Source organism: Crassostrea angulata, chromosome 1, assembly GCF_025612915.1.
Source record: "Crassostrea angulata isolate pt1a10 chromosome 1, ASM2561291v2, whole genome shotgun sequence".
In the NCBI taxonomy this organism is placed as follows: domain Eukaryota; kingdom Metazoa; phylum Mollusca; class Bivalvia; order Ostreida; family Ostreidae; genus Magallana; species Magallana angulata.
This window is the reverse complement of record NC_069111.1, coordinates 10,664,195-10,687,205: the sequence shown is the minus strand read 5'-3', so window position 1 is coordinate 10,687,205 and position 23,011 is coordinate 10,664,195. Positions and strand designations below refer to the sequence as shown.

The 23,011-nt window shown below is 33.4% G+C and overlaps 2 protein-coding genes and 1 long non-coding RNA gene across 4 annotated transcripts; 2 read left to right on the top strand and 1 right to left on the bottom strand.

Moving 5' to 3' along the window:
* Positions 1-1,998: 1,998 nt before the first annotated feature.
* Positions 1,999-10,216, bottom strand: LOC128178483 (serine/threonine-protein kinase PLK1-like). Its single transcript, XM_052845678.1, has 13 exons — positions 9,940-10,216; positions 8,845-8,952; positions 8,592-8,708; positions 7,983-8,200; positions 7,784-7,879; positions 7,354-7,553; positions 7,074-7,187; positions 6,733-6,831; positions 6,531-6,626; positions 5,688-5,841; positions 5,262-5,391; positions 4,382-4,498; positions 1,999-3,685 (listed from the first exon to the last, which is right to left on the bottom strand). The coding sequence occupies exons 1-13, from the start codon at positions 10,042-10,044 to the stop codon at positions 3,452-3,454; spliced, it is 1,788 nt and encodes a 595-aa protein (XP_052701638.1). The 5' UTR covers positions 10,045-10,216; the 3' UTR covers positions 1,999-3,451.
* Positions 10,217-10,345: 129 nt separating this feature from the next.
* Positions 10,346-22,635, top strand: LOC128178470 (G patch domain-containing protein 4-like). 2 transcript variants are annotated; one of them, XM_052845665.1, is made up of 7 exons: positions 10,346-10,427; positions 16,496-16,559; positions 19,172-19,294; positions 19,691-19,844; positions 20,117-20,258; positions 20,540-22,068; positions 22,255-22,635. In XM_052845665.1, the coding sequence occupies exons 1-6, from the start codon at positions 10,419-10,421 to the stop codon at positions 22,058-22,060; spliced, it is 2,013 nt and encodes a 670-aa protein (XP_052701625.1). In that variant the 5' UTR covers positions 10,346-10,418; the 3' UTR covers positions 22,061-22,068; positions 22,255-22,635. The 2 variants fall into 2 exon arrangements, with proteins under 2 accessions (XP_052701625.1, XP_052701620.1); XM_052845660.1 differs by lacking the exon at positions 10,346-10,427 and adding an exon at positions 11,146-11,152 and having other exon boundaries at positions 16,489-16,559.
* Positions 18,052-18,666, top strand: LOC128178490 (uncharacterized). The gene is made up of 3 exons (XR_008242965.1): positions 18,052-18,241; positions 18,357-18,472; positions 18,579-18,666. It is a non-coding gene; the product is annotated as an uncharacterized LOC128178490 (long non-coding RNA).
* Positions 22,636-23,011: the final 376 nt, after the last annotated feature.

The following is a 23,011-nucleotide window of genomic DNA, read 5'->3' as shown; positions in this document are numbered from 1 at the left end:
CTGATATCATGACATCTCAGGTGACTGTGGATAATCCAGCATATATATATTCTGATATCGTGACATCTCAGGTGACTGTGGATAATCCAGCATATATATATTCTGATATCATGGCATCTCAGTTGACTGTGGATAATCCAGCATATATATATTCTGATATCATGACATCTCAGGTGACTGTGGATAATCCAGCATATGTATTTATTCGCATAGCCCCCTAACTCCGTCACTACCCTAACTCCGTCATCGCTATTTAGAATATGCTACATTTCTAAAAATGTAATAAATAAATAATATAATAAGTAATATATTAATTAATGATATAAAATATTTGATATATGTAAGGACATAAATCAAACGGCATCCATACATTCTGAAAAGGCCATTGTGATTGTTGTTACATGGACCCATTTTTTATTCTGGCGATCATTTCATTTCGATGAAATTAAATACAATTTAAATTGTATGCACCATTTTTACTTATTATAACTTGGCCTAGATACAAATGGAGTTTAAACTAAATTGTTAATGTGTCTTCATTCCCTGCCATATCAGAGAGCATGTGGGTGACGGAGTTAGGTTCATAAGATATAATAAGCACGCGTGATAAACGTCGTATTCAGAGAGCTTATTTGAATAAAAATAAAAATATTTTTGTCAATCATTTTATAAATTATATTGTTTCAGATTATATCTAGTGATTTCAGATGAAAAAAACCACAAAAAATAATTTACAGAGAAACGCGGGAGGTTTTCTGCTTATGGTGACGGAGTTTGGGTACTCGGGGATAATTCTGTGGAGATATAGAAATCTAGAAAAATATCCAGATATACACATACAATCCTGGAATCGGAGATTAAAGGGTCATGCTCAATCATGATTTGGGTCAAAGGTTATTTTTTTTCGATTTTTATGTTTACAATGCTCCACTAAGGCAATTTTACTAGGCAACCAAATTTGAGTCATTCGTTGAGTCATAAACGAGTTACAGAGCTTACAATTCTTTGCTATGTAAACAAGGTTTTTGCATGTTTACATTTTTAATGTTGAGGTGAAAATTTCAGTTTTAGACCTAAAATGAATGTGTTAAAGGTTAGGAACTAAGTATTTATGCTTAAAATGAATAAGACGATAGACAAATCAGCTTTACTGGTATACTGAACCTATGTAAACAAATGCAGGGCACGAGCCTTGTTTACATGGCGCAGAATTGTGAGTCCTATATCTTGTTTATAACTCTACGTTTCATTTGATCACTATAGAAATGCATTACTAAAGCATTGTAAATTATAGAATTTGACCAAAATCGTGACCATACCCTTTTAAAATGTCGTCGAGTGTAGACATAATTAAAAAAATAATAAAACGACCGAATATTTTCATTATCATCGAATTAGAATGAAAATCTTGCATTAGTTACCAATCAATGCAATGTTGTTTTTTTCCACTATGATAATCAATCACATATAACTTACATTAACAGCTGATGTCGACGTGTTATTCATACTCTATAGAGAAGCACCGACTGCCTGGGGTCTATATACTGTATATAATATGACTTCACTGATCTCCAGTGCGCCATCAGTACTAACACTAGTTACATAAAGCCGCTAATAATGCTTTAGGAAATTAAATCATTTTTTTTCCCTTAAAAGCAGGCCTACTGAACAATGACGCTTGGATTCAGAAACCTAAAGTGCTAAAAATTTGGTTCAAATGTGATAAAACATAAAAATATCACTATGTTCTCATAATGTTGAGGCAGTAATTCTAAAATTTGGATCTTTTTCATCCATGGAAAATGAATGCGTACCACTTAACAGACTAACAATCGGTGACCTATTAATCAAGATCCTAGTTTTACTAGTACATGGGCAGTACTCTTACTGCAATACGAGCGTTACGTTATGAGCACGAGGGTAGTAACCATCCCACCGTTTTGAATCCAACAGCGATTTGTTCAAGATTTATCATCGGTTAGAGTAACAAAACAGGTGTATTAGTAGAATCATTTATTGATAACCATGATATCATGTATTGTATAGCATTAGTCAAGAAGAGAGAGAGAGATAGACAGAAAACGAGAAATTTGAGAAAAGGCCAATTCAAACAGATCAAATAGATTTCCAGTAGATGTGGGAGCAGAAATAACAATCAACAGGTTATGATAACAATTCAGTGCGTGAGTTTGTGTGCGACGAGATTCCACATCCATAGGTGTTTACAGTACATACACACTATAATGTAACAGTCACAAGTCTCATATTCAGCATGGCCGACAGAAATCTTCGCTGTCATTTTGGCAGATTTCTCTTTCCAAAATCGACAAAATTCTTAAACTGACAGATGCCAAAATAATATTAAAAAAGAAGAAACAAAACTGTACGTGAACTTAAAAAGTGAAAAATGAAGCCAAATCAATCCTGTAAATTGTTTCTCAATAGGCACAAAAATACACGGCATGTTTACTAGTAATTCACACTCAGTCACTGCAGGGCTGACACATCCGACTCATTTGAGGATAGAGAGAAAAGGAAAGAGAGAAGAATTAAATAGCGCCACCAGATCCTAGGATTTGATCCACAATGGCAACGTCACTTTGTAACAACACAGGGCGCTATGGGCAGCCATCTCTAGTTTACAATGTCAATATAAATAGGTGTACACAAGTTCTACAAATAAGTATGTACAATCTGAACACATCACTTTCGCTGTTCTCAGTCTCCCTGTAGAAAATTTCTGATCAGTTTGGTCCATCAAATTTCTATTTTCTCTATTTCACAAGTAGCTCTGTGTACTGTAAAAAGTTTCTGAGAAAACTTTAGTTCATGACAACAAAACAACTTAAAACAAACAAAGCACCTGAATGAATGGGGTGTAAACAACCAAAACTTAAACAAATCTCTAGTCATGCGTACCAAAACCAACCCAAGAAAGACAACTCAGCACTACTAATTCAGGGACCACAAAATACATGATTTCTAAAAATATTTCCCTTTGAACATGATTATATGAAAACTAAAAAAAGTTTCTTTTACACATATACATGAGACCTACTGTGAACTTTGAATACAATGGAACACTCAATAATACTCAGCTGTAATAAAACCTTCAGACATAACAAAATGTGATATTTTTTGAGGGACCACATGAAAGACAGGTACAAAAATGAGATTTTCAATCACATCCATAATTGTACAGTCAGAAATTCAAAAGCTCTAACAAATACAGAGCATTCATAAAATAATTTGGTCAACACAGATGGTATTTTGGTGGTATTTTCATTCACTACTTTCTGCCGGTATTTTTTCATTAACTTCCTGAGATGGACTTCAGACTTTATTTGATAGTCTCGTTCCTGGCACTTCATTCACAGTTGAGCTGAACTGAGTACCATTTTTCTTCCCAGCACTACAAAATCTTGATCACAAATGTCAGTCGCTATACCAGCTATGAAGTGGAAGGGTTGGCTGATCTCACGCGACCTGACCCTGATTTAGAGGTCATGAGGCGTTCCACCATTGTTCTGGCATATCTAAGTCTGCTGGCAAGTTCCCGTGTGCATCCATATTTTTCGATTCCGCTAAGTTTAAATATATGGAAGTCTCTCTTCTCATCAATGTATGTCACAGCTTGCATTAGTGGGCACAGAATAATCTTTGTGTGATCTTGAAAGAAATTGATCTGAAAAAAAAAACAACATTTAAAACAAAATATTTACATCCTAATATGAACCTACAGAGTAACGAAAACGTTTAGTTCTTTACAATGACGTCAATCATTACCGCACGCACATAACATTTGATGATTGCATTATTTTAAACAGTTTTGTTAATAACTCGGAACGATTTGCCACTCTCAACGGTAATAAACAGCAATGTAAAAAAGTTCACAGGGGTATGAACTTGGTTGGTCATGTGATCAAATCTTCTCAGAAGCCCTTAGGACTTCACAGTATTTGATAGCATAACAAAATTCATATTTTAAACTTTCTGTTTTTTCTTATTTACATTTGCATGTTTCCTTATATGAACCTATAGCATAGGGAAAACTTTCAATTCTGTGTGAAATTTTAATGACATTACATTGACAATTGCATACCCATATTTATTGTGCATTATTGTAAACATTAAAAACAAGGTTATTTTAATGATTCTGAACAGTTTTTCAAACGTAAATATAAGTAATAAAAAAGCAATGTGAGAAAGTTCACCAGGATATGAACTTGGTTGGCACATGATCAAATCTACTGAGAAGCCCTTTAGGCTTCGCAGCCTAACTTCCTGTTTATTTCTTAAATGAATTAAATAAAGGAGCATTTTAAAACCCAAAATCATTGGCACATATACATTCAGGTATTTGAGTATATTGTCATCATACCTGTAGAGTTCCGTTACTGAGGTGTAAAACAATGGCACTCCTGGTCCTGAACCAGTGTCTGAGGAACGGGAGTCGAGTCATGTCGTCTCCCTCTCTAGGAGTCATGTTGGCACCGGCCTATAAATAGGGACAGAATAGTATATAGAAGTCTCTTTTGCAGCAGTGTTTGCATCTGATACAAGAGAAACAACTCTTACTTCTTTAAAGCATTACTGTTAAGCCACATAAATTTATGTTTAGATTCTCATCCTGATTTGCAAAAAATATGGGGCAGATGCGTTGACTTCATCTTCTATTTTTTAAAACATCTCCCCATCACTGTTCATGTTCTTGAAATAACTGCTATATTTTTTTTCATTGTTAATGCTATTTAAATATGAGTACACAAACCAATTTATTATTTTCAAATTCTATTTAATTTTATCTTAACTGTTTATGCATGTAGACATTTGTATCCAAGTGATAACAAACATGATTGGAATCAAATGATGATCCACTTGTAAAGTAGCAATTAGAATGTCTTAACTTTATTGTATATCAAGCACAATTTTATTTCAGAATAAAATACATTAAGGTGGGCCAATTTCAGAGGGGCAGGTGGGGGGTGGGAATCTAAATTTTTTTATATGTGGCTTTTTGTAACAATATATAAATCAATCTTCATTCCCTTGCAGTATGGAAACTTTAAAGTTATTTCTTTTTTTCAGTTTATAAAATACAATTTCTGAAAAGAATAATGTATCTCTTGAATTTAAAAAAGAAGGGAATTTTCACTTTGTTCAACCTATAAAGTAATATAAAGCAAACTAACTTAATATTTTAAAAGAATTCAAAAATTTAAGGAGCTTTTTAAAAAATTATTTTGTTAGTTTATATTCACCTTGAGGAGATGCTCATTCATGTAGTTCCTGAAGTACTTGAGCAGAGTGACTTTCTTGGTCAGAGTTTCTGGGAACACCTTCAGTGTGTGGTAATGTTCTGTCCCGTCTCTCTCAATGTACTGAATATTTCTGAAAGGGAAGTCAATGTTTAGTCCATACAACAATTAACGCAGAGGAAATATCCCATGTACAATCAATAGTAGGAAAAATAGAATGAATATGGTTGGAATATCTGACAGTCACATTGTTTCCACTATAAAAACATACATACATTGTACTGCATCAAAAAGAGGTGGGAGCATAGACTTATTGACATTACAAATTTAACTTTCGGTAAGTTTAATTGAGAGAAAAATTCAGGCAATTCAAGGAAGTTTTGCTGCAAAGAGACTCTCTTTGGTGTAATGATCTAACAATAGACTTACTCTCCGTTAGCCAGGAGGATGAGACGAGTGGAGTCGTTGAAGAGAACCCCCACACTGTTGTCACACAGCTGGTAGCCCAGCCCATACTTGTCCGAGTAGTCGACCCACTTGCTGACCCAGTAGATAGGAATGGATGCGGGGTCCTCGGCCTCCTCTGTAAAAGTAATATCGACTGTTCAGCATACCAATTCATTTCAAAACACAATTACATGTAATATTCAATCAAACTCAAAATTGAGTAATTTTATTTTGGTATTGACATCATTATTTACTGTATGAAAAAAATTATTTCACATTGTACATGTATAACCGTCGTCCACGTTAATATAAGACAATCAACAAACTTTGTCACTTTGCTTGATGGTACATTTGAATTTTGTACAATTTAATGTAACTTTAAAGGTACCATCATTTTATTTTCTACACTAAACATGCTGAAGAACAGAAAATAATATTTTAAAGAATGAACTTAAAACCTAACAAATTCATATTGACAGTCATACTATGTTATAAAAAGTTTATAAATGCTGCAGCCCTATTTAAACTTTAATAAATTAAGCAGCAGTTGATTTCAATCCATTCATGAATAATTCTGATTGTAACGCCTCATTTGATTGACCAAACAAATTCATAAATATATCGTATAACATAACTTGCCTACGTCACAATACGACGCGGGTGTGAAACGTATTAATCTGCTTGATGTTACATTTAAATTTTGTACAAATTAACATCTTTTTAACTTATTAGTGGGCTATATTTTCTGATTTTAGTACTAAAAAATGAAATTATAAGGAATAAATTTAATTCCCCAAATAAATTATAATGGATTTTAAAACTGACCTTCTTGAACATGAATTTTTTCGGACGGTTTTGATGCTATCACAGTTGAAAGGATGGCAAAGAGGTCTGACAAATAATAGTCTGCAGGTTCGTCACCTAAAAAAACCATATACAGTTCAATATAACAGACAAACTTACTGGGAAACTATACTTTTATACGACATCAGAGTACCTATAATGATATAGCCCTTTTGTGACTCACTTCCTTTCCTGCGTCCCTCATCAGTTTCCTCCGAATCTGCTGGATATTTATCGTCTTTCTTCATGTCAGTTGGGGCCGTCTGGGGTCGAGAATTTCCATCTAATCAGACCAAGTAAGATAATTTGGTTATTTAGACTTCTTATTCAATTTACTTTAAAAAAACAACAACAGATCATCAAATAAACAATAACACTCCAGGTGACGATATACCGGAGGGTCTCTGCGGAGATGTTGCCTCGCTTATTTTGTAATTTATTGAATAATATATATATATATAAAAAAAAAAAAAAAAAAAAAAACAATAACAAAAAAAAAATCCTTTAGAATAATATGTGTCTTACCTGCTCTATTGATTTCTAGCAGAGGACGTCGAGACAGTGCCTCAGAGCGAGCTAACGTATCAAACCTGGGGGCCATGGTCAAACAGCTGGTGGGTAGTCGGGGCGGGAGGTATCCTACACATAAAACAAAATCGTCATCAAACATTTACAAATAACACCAAATACTACTGAATGGGATTAAGTAGTTTCCCTACACAAACAAACCAAAGTGAGCATGAAATATCACATAAAACACCAAACACCATTGAACAGTATTCATTTTTTCCTCCCGGCAATTTACCTGTATGGAAGAATTCCTCCTCTAACAGAGTTTCCATATTGGGCCTGTCTGTTGGGTCTCCTTTGAGCAATTTCATGATGAGGTTTTTGGCAGGCAGACTTACTCTTGAAGGAACGTGGTACTCATTCTTTTTTATCTTCATGTATGTGTCTTTGAGACATGATGTTTCGAACGGAGGTTTGCCCACGAGTAAAGTGTACCTATTAAAGTAAAAATGCTTCCAATGCAAGTTATAATTTTTGAGATTTTTAAGTCAAAGAAAAGTCAAAGGTTTGTTGTAAAATAAGCTGACAAAAGTTTAATCACATCAGAGTTACCACTAAGGTGCATTAATATGATGACAATAATAAGCCCAAACTGTGATGGACCAATGACATTTTCATTGTGTGAGAGAATCTTTGAGGCAATTCCTTTGAAGCATGCAACTTACAGAATACAACCCAATGACCACACATCCACTTCAAAACTGTGCCCCTTTTTCCCTAACACCTCTGGTGCAATGTAGTTTGGCGTTCCACATAATGTTCTACAAAGAAAATTAATTTAACATTGTTTAATTTTATTTATTGAAAATTAGGTATTTCATCAATTAACTTTGAAAATGTTCACAACAAATTTGTTCCTTCTACCTTTTTCTCTCTCCATCATAGTCCACTCTTGTAGCCAACCCAAAGTCTCCAATTTTCACCTCCATTTCATCGTTGATGAAGAGATTTCCTAGTTTTAGATCTCTATGAATGATTTTGGTGTTGTGAAGATATTGACATGCCAGAATAACCTGCCGGACAAAGTAGCGAGCCTCTGGTTCTGTCACTGCTTTTCTTCTTTTGTGCAGCTCCATCAAAGACTAGAGAAATGAATAATATCACATTTTTATTGTTTTATTTACCACAATGTACCAATTCAAGAAAAACATTTAAACATTTTCAACACAATCAAAACTTTGCTTGCCAAATTCTAAGAATACATTAAACAATCATTCATTATCTATACTGTATTCATATATACATGTGCAACTTAAACAAATTTCCAAGTAATGGCAAGTTTACACCTGAGGGAGTGAAACAAAAATAATCAAAGCAATTTCATAACAATATTTTTCTTAGAAAACTGTCTCACTTATAAACTGCCATAATAAAATGACAGTGTCAGATGTCATTGTCGCACCCTCTGTCCCTCCATCATTGATGTAAGGTGTGAAGGTGTTAACGGGGCCCACAACCAGGGTGAGAACTTACCCGTCTACGACACAGCTCCAGGAGAATGTACACATTATCCATGTCCTCAAAGAAAGAGTGGAACTTGACAATGTGTTTGTGAGAAACACTGCGATGAATGCTAATCTCCTGGGTCATCTGCAACAAGACAAATAAGTTCAGTCAAAATTAAGAACATAAATGAAAATTTGGAAGCAATAGTTTTAATTTCAAAAGCAAGCAACACTTTTTAAATTGATAATCAGGTATAGCACACTAGAACAAGTTATTAAACCTTGTCTTTCTGATGCTGTTTTACAAGTAGAGACTTTGGAACAATTTTTCCTGCAAATATCTCTTTGGTGTCTGCATCTGTCAATTCGTAGCATTTTGCAAATCCACCCTAAAAGGAAAAAAAAATAATGTTTTTTGAATAATTGGAATAAGGAAAAAAAAATATGTTTATTGAATAATTGAAAGGGCTATCTGGCAGAAACATCAACATGTAAGGAACTTTTTAAGGAACTTTTTGCATAAAAAACTATTTAAAAAAGTATTTGCCAGAAGTTGGAGAACATGAAACAAAGAAAACCCTAGTGATTTGTGATTGTATATATCATTTAAATCCTTCTTATGTTTAATTATATCTCCTTGCCATGGCTTGAAGATAGAAAAATCACAACTCATTTGAAATCAAATACCATACAATTGGTCACAAAATTGGAAATTCATTAAGGAATGACTAAGAACTATTTTTCTCCTCAAAAAGTTTGCTAGCCTAAGACCAATTCTCACCATGGACCAGTTCAAAGACAGTTCGCGAGACCACATAATTTATGTTCATATTATGACATTATAGTGCATTGGTGAGAAATGGTATGTGGTGAGAATTGGTTCTTTGCCAACAGAAACCACACAAGGATTTGGAGACAAATAAAGTGTTTATATTAATCAGAAACACATTTATTCTATATTGTTTAATGATTAACATGAAAGAGAACATGTCTGTTTTGCTGTTGATCTCAAAAGGCTCTGTATTGCTATTATTACCATTCGCTCTCTTTAGATTCTCTAGTTATTGTATGCCACTGATTTTCATTGGTTGTTTTCAACAAAGCAATTGCAATGCTATTTAAATCAACAACCTGTTATACTTCTTACTTTGATAATTTATAAACAGATAATGTCATTGGAATAAAAAGTATGTCAGAACTTTTGCTTCATAACATTCATATTTTATATAGTCCTCCATTTTAAACTGCAGCTATGAACATGTCCATACACGTTAAAACTTCTGAACTTCAAATTTAAATGCACAAGCTAACTATGACATTACAGATTGTTATCCACAACAGACATAAAATTTCATATATAAAATTATCATTTATACCTTGCCAAGAAATCTGCCTTTCAAGTATCTTTTTCCATTTCCAGGATCAATGACTATGTCAGGTATATCCTTGCGTATTTCTTCTCTTCTTAATGCGCTCGACATTTTACTGTTGCAAGGTGCTGGCTACACTGATGACATTAATGTTTGAAATTAAAATAAATGCAAAAAAAAACCTAACGGAGTCCTTTTTACACGTTCCTTCAGTTTCTACCTGTCCTGTTTTAAATTTACCAGTTTGAAGATTGTGTACAGCAACAATCAACCGATTGGCTAATTCTTCCAAGTTTAATTTCATTGGTTTAGATCAATTTTCTCGCTAGAGGGCGTAAAGTCTAAATTTTATATAGAAAGTGAAAGAAAAATTCCGAGAGACCCCGATTTCGTTCATGTCGGAAACCTTTTGCAACGATTACTTTGATTGGACGAAAATACCTAATGGAAAATCTTAACACATGATAGTTTAGGAAATTTACCACATGGCTATGGGGTCATACTAAAACACGCCTGCCGACGCCTGCCGGGGAAAACACGCCTGCCGAGAGAAAACCGCACGCCTGCCGTTTACCTGATGGATTATTTTAATATTTTCTTTGATATTTTATTTAACTTAACTAAATTAAGTATCATAATAACAAAAAGTTGACTTTATATTGATTATTTAGCACAATATTAGCAAAAATGTTCAATGTTGGTAAAGATAGATAACTCTTACGTAGAATCCATACGCCTGCCGAGGAAATCTAGACGCCTGCCGTTAATTTGATGGATTATTTTACTTTTTTCTTTGATATTTTATTTCTTTTAACTAAATAGATGATAATAGAAATCAAAAGTTGATTTTATATTAATTAATTAACACAAAATAAGTAAAAATCGGGTAAGCTGATAGCTCTTACGAAGAAATCATACGCCTGCCAAGAAAATGTATACGCCTGCCGTTTAGTTGATGGATTATTTTAATTATTTCTTTGATATTTTAGTTTACTTGGCTTAATAAACGATCACAGAAATAAAAAGTTGACTTTAAATTCGTTAATTAACACAAAATTAGTAAAAATCGGTAAAATAGATAACTCTTACGCAGAATGCATACGCCCGCCGAGAAGAGAACACGCCTGCCGCTTACCTGGTGGATGATTTTAAATTTTTTATTTATATTTCATGTTTTCTAACTTGATAAATAATCAGATTAATTAAAAATTTACCACATTTTTTAATCAACACAACATGAGAAAAAACCACACGCCTGTCGTTTACCTGAAGATGAATTAATATTTTTCTTATGTTAGTATTTTATTTTACTGTACTAAATAGCAAGCATAGATAAAAAGGAAAAAAATTGCGAAGGGCTAAAAATAAAGGGAAAACTCTTATGTAGAAATCTTACGACTGTCGATTTAATATGCACGCTTGCCATTTTATTTATGTCATTTTTATTTGTATAAACTAATTTATAAATTACTTAAAGATTGCTAAATATAGACTTAACATTTTGCCTTATAATTATGTTCATAACTTTACTTATTGCTGCTATTGATTAATCATATTATATGAAGTCGGGTGATACGGAATGATATAATATGTATGTCATCCCTTTTAAGTTTGACAAAAGTTTTGTTTTCTATCAGAATTTAATATTTTGATTAAGCCTGTCGCTGAAGCTTTTTATGATAGAAATACAGGGTAAGATTTATCAACACGTCTATAGATACGAAACGCCCAAGGAATATACATGTGTACGCTTTTACGCTTGTAGAATACCTATATTATTGCATGACATGATTTTTTTCATTAATTTTCTTCTTCCGTCAACTGTGTACATGATCATAGAATAAGAATGAAATAAAACTTTGTGTGTTGTAAAGAGGGATACTTATAATCAATATCATAACTTTTCGCCTAACGCAAAAATTAATAATCTTATATTTTCAAACAATATTTCATATTTCATTTAACTTTACCAAGTAAACGAATAAAGACATAATAATTAGATTTCAATGATATTAAAACGTTACACGAAACGTGTGCATCCAGTATATTTTTTTCAGGGGGGGGGGGGGTAGTATTTAGGTTTGTCCGGGGTTGGGGTGTCGGGGCAAGATTTTTGGTGATTTTACTTTAAAAAAAATTATTTTCCAAGGGAGATGGGGACTCCATCACCCCCACTTCAGTAAAAAAATTCGAGATTTACCGGGGGGGGGGGGTAACTCTACCCACCTCCCCCCGAGTAGATCCTCTCTCTCTCTCCGTCTTTTCCATCCACTGCCCTCTCTTTCTTTCTCTCTTCAATGATGGAAACAATTCAAATATCAAGAGAAAGAAATACTTATAGATGTAGTTGCACCTGCGTTCAACTGTTCTACTACATGTATTTTTCAATAAAAAAAATTCAATGAAAATATGGAGAAAACTGCAGCGAGTCGGTAAGCGTAAGACATTCACATTCCAAATGTTCGACATCTGAACGTGGGGGTTTTTCGGTTTTAATTTATTTCATGAGTAAATATTTTCTGAGTCAAAAATAAACGCAATATTCTATGCAGATCGGTTGTCTTTGAACTTAATGAACGTAAAATATCTTCCCGACAATTTTTATATTAATCAACCATACTGACTATAATTAATCGTACGTCGTGGAGGTTGATATGTTTATTGATAAAAAAAAAGAAAGAATAATGCATGCATTCGTAATTATTGATTCTTCAATGTATATAATCATACCATACGGCTTACAATATCACTCACTTCACTATCCCTCAAACGGTTACACTCACAGTTTTGTAAATAGAGAAACGGGACCACAATCTGAACATGCACATACAGATTAATGTATTTTTATCTCATTATATTACAAATCATGTAATAATAACAAAATAATTTACTCATTATGTTCTTTGCTATAATATTTTGGGCGAATCGGGGTTGGGGCTACATGTCCAAAGATAACTAGTGATCGTTGCTCTACTGATACACGTGTATACATACGTGTTAGTTTCTTGTGTATTCTGTGTGAATTGAACGGTTTTTTGTCTCTTAAGAAACAATAGACCTTACCTACCTGTATATTGGAAGACGACCGTGAAGCACGCACCTTGTACACAAGCCCCCCTCTCTCTCTCTCTCTCTCTCTCTCTCTCTCTCTCTCTCTCTCTCTCTCTCTCTCTCTCTCTCATGTGTTTTAGGTGACTGAGAAAAATAGTTATGAACGAGTCGATCTACCTAAGTATGTCTTAAGATACTATGTATAGCCTTTGAACTTACACCTAATTATTAACCCAAAAGTATTATTAAAACCTTGCAGTCCACTTTAATTATTCGAATTGATAGAGCAAGGTCGCCATATCATGGTTTCTGACTCTTATATTTGTAGTTTTTCAAGATGTAAACAGTTACAAACATTGTACAGAACTAATTGTGTACGAAAATGTAAATGCAATTTGCTTAAAAAGTCAAACCTTTCCCCATATACATTTACTAGAATTAATAATTTAGGAGCATAAATATTTATAAAATCTGGAATGCATACACAATTTAAGTACGCTAGCCTGTTTGTTTAAGAAATACATTAGATAGCCTTCATACACAGATAAAGGTTATGCCAGTCCACTTCTCTAAAGAAATGAAATTATCGAATTGCATCTTTTGAATTGATTGAGTTGGTGTGAATATTAATTTCCATTACATGTCGTGAATTTTGTATTTACATGTTCACCAAACACAGTATTTACAGTTTGACTCCATACGTATTTCTGAACTTAGTATAACAGTGCATTAATTATACATATATTCACATCAGTATACTTTCCTTCTTATTTCAGACACCACTTTTAGGCTAGATCGTATGAATATATAACATAAAATATTTTGATTATACGTAAAATACATGCATATTTTAAGGGTTCTTCGAAAACTTTAATCTTAAAATTCGAGCAGAGACATACAAAAGTCATGTACATGTATATACATGTAATTAAAGGACATATCGCATGTTTCTAAAGTATGGGACATTTTACATTTTTTGGCTTCCTTGTGTATCTAATAATTACTCCTAACAGTTTGTTAACGGTATAAAAGCGGTAATTAGCCATAATATCAATTTAAATTATAGCCCTGATCGTTTAAAAACTCGTTAATTAGATAGCGTGTCACGTGGTACAGTGACGTCACATGCGACCTTCTTCAAACAGCTGATTGTAAACAAATATGTAGGATTAGCATTATCTTCTTTAAATTTTGACATTTATTCACCATTTACGTTGGGTTTTTTTATATGCTGACTAAATTAAAAGAATCTTATTATACAGTCGTACATGTTTAAGCCACCAGTACGGATAAAAAACGATGATATTGATGAAGTCGGCAATGGCGATCAGATTGATCGACGTGAAAACATTGTAAACACAACTTAGTAATGATTGTAGCTTAAATAAATCGGTTAAAGGTGTTTATTTATTAAAATCTACAACAGTCTTGTTTTTTTGGCGTTCCTAACGACTCAAAATGTTAATTATTGTAAAACTGTGGTGCACAAGAAGTTTGTTTCTTCGGCAGTAATTTTAACTGGTCACAACTTTCTATAAGGTTGTTTACTCTATATTACACTGGATTGTAAAAGCAGGCAAGAACGTTTTCCTTAATGATTCTTTATTTCTGTAAGATCCCATCTCCGTATAGTTTTATCCATTTACGTATAAATGTATATCAACAAACTTTGTCTATTTCTCGCATAAACATTCGATTTCGACAACTCGATCCTTGACTTCTCCCACAAAAAATAAAACTTACAGAAATCTCACCTTCCGATGATATTAATATGATTTCTGCAGAGGTGAGCTACATGTATGAATGAAGAAATCATTTTTACAAATCCGACGCATACATGAACGTATAGTTTAACAATAACAATGAGAAAACAGCTAATGAAGCGAGGCGGTATCCAAAATGGCGTCCCCTCTCGTTATTTTTCTCCGATGAACATGATGAACTTGCGTTTTGTACACAGGCCCCTGTTCATAAACTTCAATTTTTTCTTTTTGAAAAATGAATACGATTTATTTATGAAACTATGATTACAAAAATATACCATATAATTAATGATATATATGTATTGAATGTTTATTAATAAATCCTCTCGTCGACAGATAGACCACTATTTGTCGCAAGATTTCCGCATACTTTCGTAAGGGAAACTTAAAAAAACATCAGTCCAAATCCCAATTTCCGATGGCTAGAACACCCACAGGAGGCACAAAACACCATCATGTCCCGTTATCGGCAATTTAATAGGTGATAATTAGTTTAATTGTCGTTTAAATCTAATCGAATTACAAAGATGGCTGACAGCACCTTCTCGCTCGAGGTCGCATATGACGTCACACATCATGGCGGGTAGATCGAGAGAGAAAATATGCATATCGCGGCATTTGAATTTCATCGCTCTCAAACTCACGAATTAGGCAGAATATTTTATGAAGACGTTTATAAACTTCATTTTTAATGAGTATAGAGTGATTTTATTTTAAAAATTTCGAAAATTGAAAATCATGCGATATGTCCTTTAACAGTACATGTATGTCCCTGATTCGAGTTTGTAATATATCTTTAATTAATTGCAACAAAAAATAAGGTTATGAAAACACTAATAAACAATAACTATGTAAAAAGCTGAAGTTTTTCAAGAAATAAAAATAAAAGACATGGATAAATGATTAAATCAGCAGGCGTACAACTCAGTGTCTCGGCAGGCGTAAGCAGGGTAAGAACTCTTTGTCTTCTTTACAGACTTTGAACATTTTTAATAATATTTTCATTAAACAGCGAATGCAAAATAACCTTTTATTTCTTTGATCATGTATTTAGTTAGGAAACATAAAATATCCAAGAAAAAATAAATCATATATCAGATAAATGGCAGGCGTATAGATTTTCTCGGCAGGCGTATGCATTCTGCGTAAGAGTTATCTATTTTACCGATTTTTACTAATTTTGTGTTAATTAACGAATTTAAAGTCAACTTTTTATTTCTGTTATCGTTTATTAAGCCAAGTAAACTAAAATATCAAAGAAATAATTAAAATAATCCATCAACTAAACGGCAGGCGTATACATTTTCTTGGCAGGCGTATGATTTCTTCGTAAGAGCTATCAGCTTACCCAATTTTTACTTATTTTGTGTTAATTAATTAATATAAAATCAACTTTTGATTTCTATTATCATCTATTTAGTTAAAAGAAATAAAATATCAAAGAAAAAAGTAAAATAATCCATCAAATTAACGGCAGGCGTCTAGATTTCCTCGGCAGGCGTATGAATTCTACGTAAGAGTTATCTATCTTTACCAACATTGAACATTTTTGCCAATTTTGTGCTAAATAATCAATATAAAGTCAACTTTTTGTTATTATGATACTTAATTTAGTTAAGTTAAATAAAATATCAAAGAAAATATTAAAATAATCCATCAGGTAAACGGCAGGCGTGCGGTTTTCTCTCGGCAGGCGTGTTTTCCCCGGCAGGCGTCGGCAGGCGTGTTTTAGTATGACCGTGGCTATGCTAGCAGAACCACGTAACAAACGCAAAATTTCGATTAACCCAAATGGAAATGCATGGAGTAACGGTAATATATAATTTAATGTGATGTTCAAAATGATTTTAAAGGTTGATTAAATTTTATCCAGCTATTTCGCATATAATCAAGTCAAATCAGCATTTAGATTTAGAGAAAATTCGGGTTCCTGTTTACATTTCATTTGGTCCAATTTGCTTTGCTATAATATTTAAATAAAACAAACCAGAAAAACCAAAAACTTTAGACAACATATATGCAAGTTGGAACAGGGACGTCCCTCATTGGAATAACAGATTTAAATCTGACCTGGGCTTTTTATTGTAAGAGAAAAGCAACATAACACAAAAGCATTTTAAGGAAACATTATCAAATTATTTGATTTTATCAGGTTGGGCACCCCCCCCCCCCGGTTTGGTGGTTTTGAGTCCCATTTGGTGGTTAAATGCCCAAATAGTTAACCTGTTCACAGGAGTCGGCGATTTTATCAATTTGTTGTACAAATAAGTGAGAAACGGGCAAAATCCTACCAGTGAGCATAGCGAGCGAAGCGACAGGATGGCAACAAGTTTTCTAGATTTTCTTTATTTCTACCACTTACAACTCTGTCATCTCCAAATTAAAAGTCTGTCATAAGATCAAACAATCATGGTGAGCATGTGGTAATGTTATTTTGATTCTCCTGCACATTCACTTTAGTTGGTATGGGACACCTTCATAGCGTGACATATTTCCAATCAAAATAAACAATAAGATTAAGTATAATTTTATAAATCTTTTCTTTCCTAAAATTGTTACCTAACAGTGTAGCTCAATGGGTTAGAGTGTTATCTACAAATTTGAAAGTCACGAGTTCGAATCTCGCTGGGTTTTTTTTATAAATTTTACCTTGGTCAAATATTGTGAAATTTGGAAAATCTAAAATGGGGCAAGTATTTTTAATATTGTGTCATTTTATCTACATTAAAATCATTATGGACAGGTGTCCCATACCACCTCAAAAAGAGGATGTTAAAGGGCAAAGACCTTTTTGGCAAGTTTTAAAAGACCATAGAAGATGACATTACTGTTGTCGATTTTTATTAGGTCACCTGAGTAAACTCAATAATCAAAGATGAATCGGGTGCAAGCAGAAAATGCTTTCTCCAAAACTTTTAAACATCTTGTCAAACTGGATCATATCATTGATCAGATTTTTAATTTTAACCCCAACAAAATAATTCTAATATTAAATTAAAAAAAATTTTTTTAATAAAAGTATGAAAGATACAAATTGAAATATTTATAATCATATTCATACATGCCAACCTTCCCGATCTAGTCGGGATTTTCCCGATTTGAAGCATCGATCCCGATTTCCCGATCGGGATTTGTAAATTGTACAGAAATCCCGATTTCGCAAAATATTACGACAAGATATCCCGATTTCCGACATGAATTTTATATCTCGCGCGACTTCTGTTTGGCCAGCCAATCAGAAATCGGGATTTAGGGTTGCCATTATTGTTTACCTGTGGCACATGTCGTGATTTGGGATATGTGAACATGTGTTGGGAGATAAATGGAGTTAACTGAGAGCGTGTGTTGATAGTAATTAATCGGCATGTATTGTACACAGAGAGAACGACCTAGGCGATCGAAGTTAATTGTTTTATAGATAAAGAACGAATGAAGCAACTGACCATGCTGACAGCACCGATCGCTTGTAAATCACTAAATGTTTCCGAGTGATGGTAAGTAAAAACATTTTCACTTCAAAGTTTACTATGATAAAAAATTCCTTTAAAATTTTTTAGTCTTTAAACTGTTTAAAGAATTAAATTAAGCTCAGCGTAACTATTTTTCTAGCGTTAACCATGGTGGCTACAGCGAATGGCAAACATGTAAATGCATCCACGCTTCATGTCAATCAGAAGTCGGAATGCAAACGTTTTGCATTGGAAAAAATGTGGACCAAGATAAAGGTTAGTACAATAAATTGTTAAGTGTATTGTAAACCATTTGTATAATAACATTAACAGTATGACAAACACTGCATTTAATAATATATATGTATCATATTTTTTGTAGGCCATTGTCTTAAGAAAGAGAGCATATGTTTCCTGGCTGCAGATTCTTTTACCATGGACCTGAATTTTAAGCACGCTTGTTGAAAGTTTTACATTTGTTGTTAAAGAATAAACCTTTTTGTTTTATAGTTGTTAGCTTGTTTGGATATATGGAATAAATTCTTATAACAACAAAAAACACAAATTATATTTTTACGACTAAATGTCGCGAATTTGTAGACATGAAAAATGTCGTTCGCGAAAAATCCCCCATGAAGATTTTCAAAAGTTGGCATGTATGCATATTCATAGATAAAAAAACTAAATACATTGATTTTAATTACTGGGTATATTCTGCCCATATTTAACTATTTTAGTTTGTACAAGAATCTTGTAAATCAGGCACTGACAGAGGTGAAAGCGATGCTTGCGTAGAATGACCTCTATTGAGAGAATGTATGGGCAGAGGCCTCACTGAAAATCAGGACAGCTCTGCATTAGTTTTGTTCGAAATTTTGCCCAAACTATGATCGTATGTTATACGTTTGATTTTAATATTTGTGTCTTCTTCTATTCAATTTTGCAGTGAATTGCTTTTATTCATCTTTTATACAGATACCACTAAATTTGGCCAGAAGTTAATGAAAAAGTTTGGTTGGAGTGAAGGAAAAGGTCTTGGAGTAAAGGAGGATGGAATTTCCGATCACATCAAAGTTGACTATAAATTTGGAAATAAAGGTAATTCTGGGGATCTTTGTGACACTATATCTATAGCTTTATTTTGTTGCTCTTGTTATGTTGAGTCTATTTATTAATAATTGAATATTTTAAGCATATTAGAAATTGTGGCCCACTCTGACTCATACTCTCTACAACGTACGACATGTGATCTCTTTTTATCCAGAGAAATTGACAAGAAATGAAAACATATTTCTAAAGGAAATAAATATACTTTTAAAAAGCAAAATTTTTGTTGCAAAGATATTGTGGTACAGAGAAATAACAAGTTTAATTTTTGAAACGTGTGATAATGGTTATTTATTGGCAATATAGCAAAATTACTTAGTAAGGTTAAAAAATATAAAAAGTGATTTAGTGTATATAACGTATGATAAAGGTATGTTAAATTGGTAGGTGTAGGGTATAAGAAAGATCAGGGTGACAACTGGATAGCCCATCAGGATGACTTCAATGCCATACTGGCCAACCTGAATGAAGGAAACTCAGAACAGCAGGCCTCTGTGTCCAGTATTGAGTCAGCGTCCAAAAAATCACGCAGCCGAGTCCAGTCAGTATTCATTCCAACCATTCATGTTGCAACTCAAATACAAAATTATAAATGATGTTTTTGAAAAATAAATCCATGTCAGAGCCTGAGAGGATAATATTAATCAAAATTATTGCAATTTTCAAGCTATTTTTATGGCAAAGAAACTCTTTTAGTCTTGAAATCTTCTGAACCACCATTTCTCCAACATATTGGAATAAGTAATGTTCCTATCGTTACATTGAGCTGACCTTTGGGAAGTTAATTTTCATCATTTATGATATTTGTTTTAGCTACCAGAAGTTTGTTCAGGGAAAAGACTTGTCAAACCGATCAGCCACCGATTTAGACTCCATATTTGGTGTACGCAAAGAGAAGAAAAAAAGCAAACAGAAAGAAACGGAAGAGGAAGCACCTAGCGAGAAAGAAGTCGAGGTATGTGCTGCCAAACAGGAATCATCAGTCCATTACATTGTACTGTGGTTTCATCTATATTCATAGAATACCAATTTTTGTTAATTTCGTTGTTAAGTTTGTCCATGAAATTAAGGGTTCATTGAACTGCAATTCCTACTAATAATTTGTATTGATAGGCTCGTTGACCACGCATTTACATATTTTTGAAACTGTTTATGCTACACACTATAATTATATGAATTTATTTCTTTCTATGCATTTTGTAGTTTCAAATGCTTCAAATCTTCTTTTATTTTTAGGCTGACAGTGGGTCTTTGGTAACCTATAACAGCAAACAAAGTTTACAAGAATACTTTGCCCAAAAAATGGCAGAAAAACGAAGAGGAAGTCAACCTATTCCAACTTCTGTAGAATCAATCAAGGAGGAAGAGGCAAGTGAAAATGGATCAGTGTCAGAGAAAAAGAAAAAGAAAAGAAAGAATAAATTAGAGGAAACAAAAGATGAGGATAAAGATGCAAAAGTGGGATTTTATCTAGATGATGAATCTGAGAAGACAGTTAAAAAGAGGAAGAAAAGAAATGCATCTGATGTGGAAGAAACCACGGATTCATCTGTTGTTGATAAGGAATGTGTTAAAAAATCAAAAAAGTCGAAAAAGAAAAAAAAGGAGAGAAAAGCTACTGAGGATGAACCTTGCTCAGAGGAGATGGCAGAAACTGTGGACAGTCCCTGTGTGAAAGAAAGTGACAAAACTCAGGAAAAATACACGGAGGGAGAACAGCAAACAGAGGCAGATGGGAATGACTGTTTTACAGGCAAACTCTCAAAGAAACGGAAGTCAGAGAGCTGTGAAGACGTGCCAAAGAAGAAGAAAAAAAAGTCTAAAAAAGGTGAGTCAAGTGTTGAAATGACAACTGATGGTCGGGCAAAGCGAGTTGTGTTTGATTCCGAAGGAAACCTTGAAAGAGTTGAAAACACCCAGGAAACCCTGGTGAATATAACGAAAGAGAGCTACATGAAAACATTTATGCCTAATTACACCGAAAAAATCAAAACTGGTGGTAGTGAAAAACAGCCGCCAATCAAAAAAGCAAAGACAAAGAAACTTAAAGACAAGTCTGTTAGAGTAAGTAAAGTGAAAACAAAGCAGAAAAGTGAAGAAAGTTTCTGGAGCAAACCAAAACAGTATGCATCACAGCAAAAACTTGTACAACAGACATATCCAGAGAGAAGACCTGTAGCTCACAGATTATGTAAGGAGAATAGTGTTGTGCAGCGGGCTAGAGACACTAGGGTACTGCGTCCACAAAGACCAAGTGTTCAAACAAGGTCCAATTGGCAAGGAAGCAGAGAAGCGTTATCCAATGACAGGAGGGCACCGCCAATGCCAGTAAAAAGAGCAACAACTTATGAGGAGCGAATGGAGAGAAAGAAGAAATTAGAGGAAGACATTATAACAAAACTCCCATCCATTGTAGACTTGTTTAAATCTAAAGGAGCCAGTATGCATGCTATCAGTGGTGTGTATGTTAAACCAGTTGAAAAAGAAATAATAAAAAAGGAACCTGCTAAAAAAGGTCAACGAAAAATAGTGAAAAAGAAACCTGCTGGCAAACCAGCTAAGCAGCAAGATTCTTCGAAAAAGTCAAAGAAAACAGTAAAGAGAAAGACTCCTAAAAAGAAAAGTAGCAAGCCAAAGGCATTGACTGAAGCTGATAAGTTAAGGATAGAACAAATTAGTAAAACAAAAGGAAAAACACTCACTCGCCATCAGTTGAAAAAATCCCTGTGGTATTCTAAACAAAAATTCAAAAAGTAGGCTTGGAGGCAAGTTAAATGGTTCTTGTGTTAAAAAAAATCATGCAGTTGTTTTCCAATATATTTTTATGTGTACATGATAGTAAAAAATATTTTGAAATACAGACTACAAGAGTGCAAAACGTTTTATCTTTTTAATTCAATACACAAATTTGTTTCAAATAATGATGTTTAATTTTCTTCTTTTGCATCTAGGCAAGAAATTATGAAACCCTGTAATCCATTGGCAGGTTAAGGAGACTTTGCAGAGACATTCTTATTATTAAAGCTCACCCTAAAGTACACATACATTAACTTGTATATCAAGTCATTCATCAATGATTTCTTGATCTGTACAATGTATTTTTAGATCTAAATGATATGTAAATTCAGTTTTGAGATGTAAATTATAACGTTACAGTTGACAAACTCTGAGAATGAAACAAGAAAGATATAAATAATGTAATGATTGTATCTTTTGTTACAGAATTAAGTCTAAATATTAACATGAAGTGGTTTTATGCTGTTTGAAATATGATTGTTATGGAATAAACTTGTAATTTATATAATAAATCTTGTAATTGGTGTATATGGAAAGCAGTGATGGTAATGGCACCATCAAATTTGTGTGTTTTTGTGATGATAGAAAGCTGAACACAACTTGTGAAAGGAAGAGTTCATCCTTGGCTGCTGTATTTACATGTATGTAAACATTAAGGCAGCATAGAAACACCATAAGTGGGCAATATAAGTTCTAGGTTTATATGGGAAAGGATCATGAATGTTATCCTTGTGCTGGTATCAGAATCAGAAAAAAGGTGTATGGCCTATGACAGATTGACTATTTTTGATTATCAAATTGTACCATATTCAGCTCTAAGTATGGTAACATTATATAAACAGTGCCTGTTTGGGAGGACAACATTTGAAATTATTATACTTTCATGTTAAATACTGAAATCTGATTGGTTTA

Excerpts from the sequence above, each read along its gene's own strand:
- LOC128178483 (XM_052845678.1), bottom strand. The coding sequence starts at position 10,044 with ATGTCGAGCGCATTAAGAAGAGAAGAAATACGCAAGGATATACCTGAC. Across the intron at positions 5,842-6,530 it reads AAAAATTCATGTTCAAGAAG|AGGAGGCCGAGGACCCCGCA; the intron begins GTCAGTTTTAAA and ends TTACTTTTACAG. Across the intron at positions 4,499-5,261 it reads TGAATGAGCATCTCCTCAAG|GCCGGTGCCAACATGACTCC; the intron begins GTGAATATAAAC and ends CCCTATTTATAG.
- LOC128178470 (XM_052845665.1), top strand. Across the intron at positions 16,560-19,171 it reads TGGAAATGCATGGAGTAACG|ATACCACTAAATTTGGCCAG; the intron begins GTAATATATAAT and ends TCTTTTATACAG. Across the intron at positions 19,845-20,116 it reads AAATCACGCAGCCGAGTCCA|CTACCAGAAGTTTGTTCAGG; the intron begins GTCAGTATTCAT and ends TATTTGTTTTAG.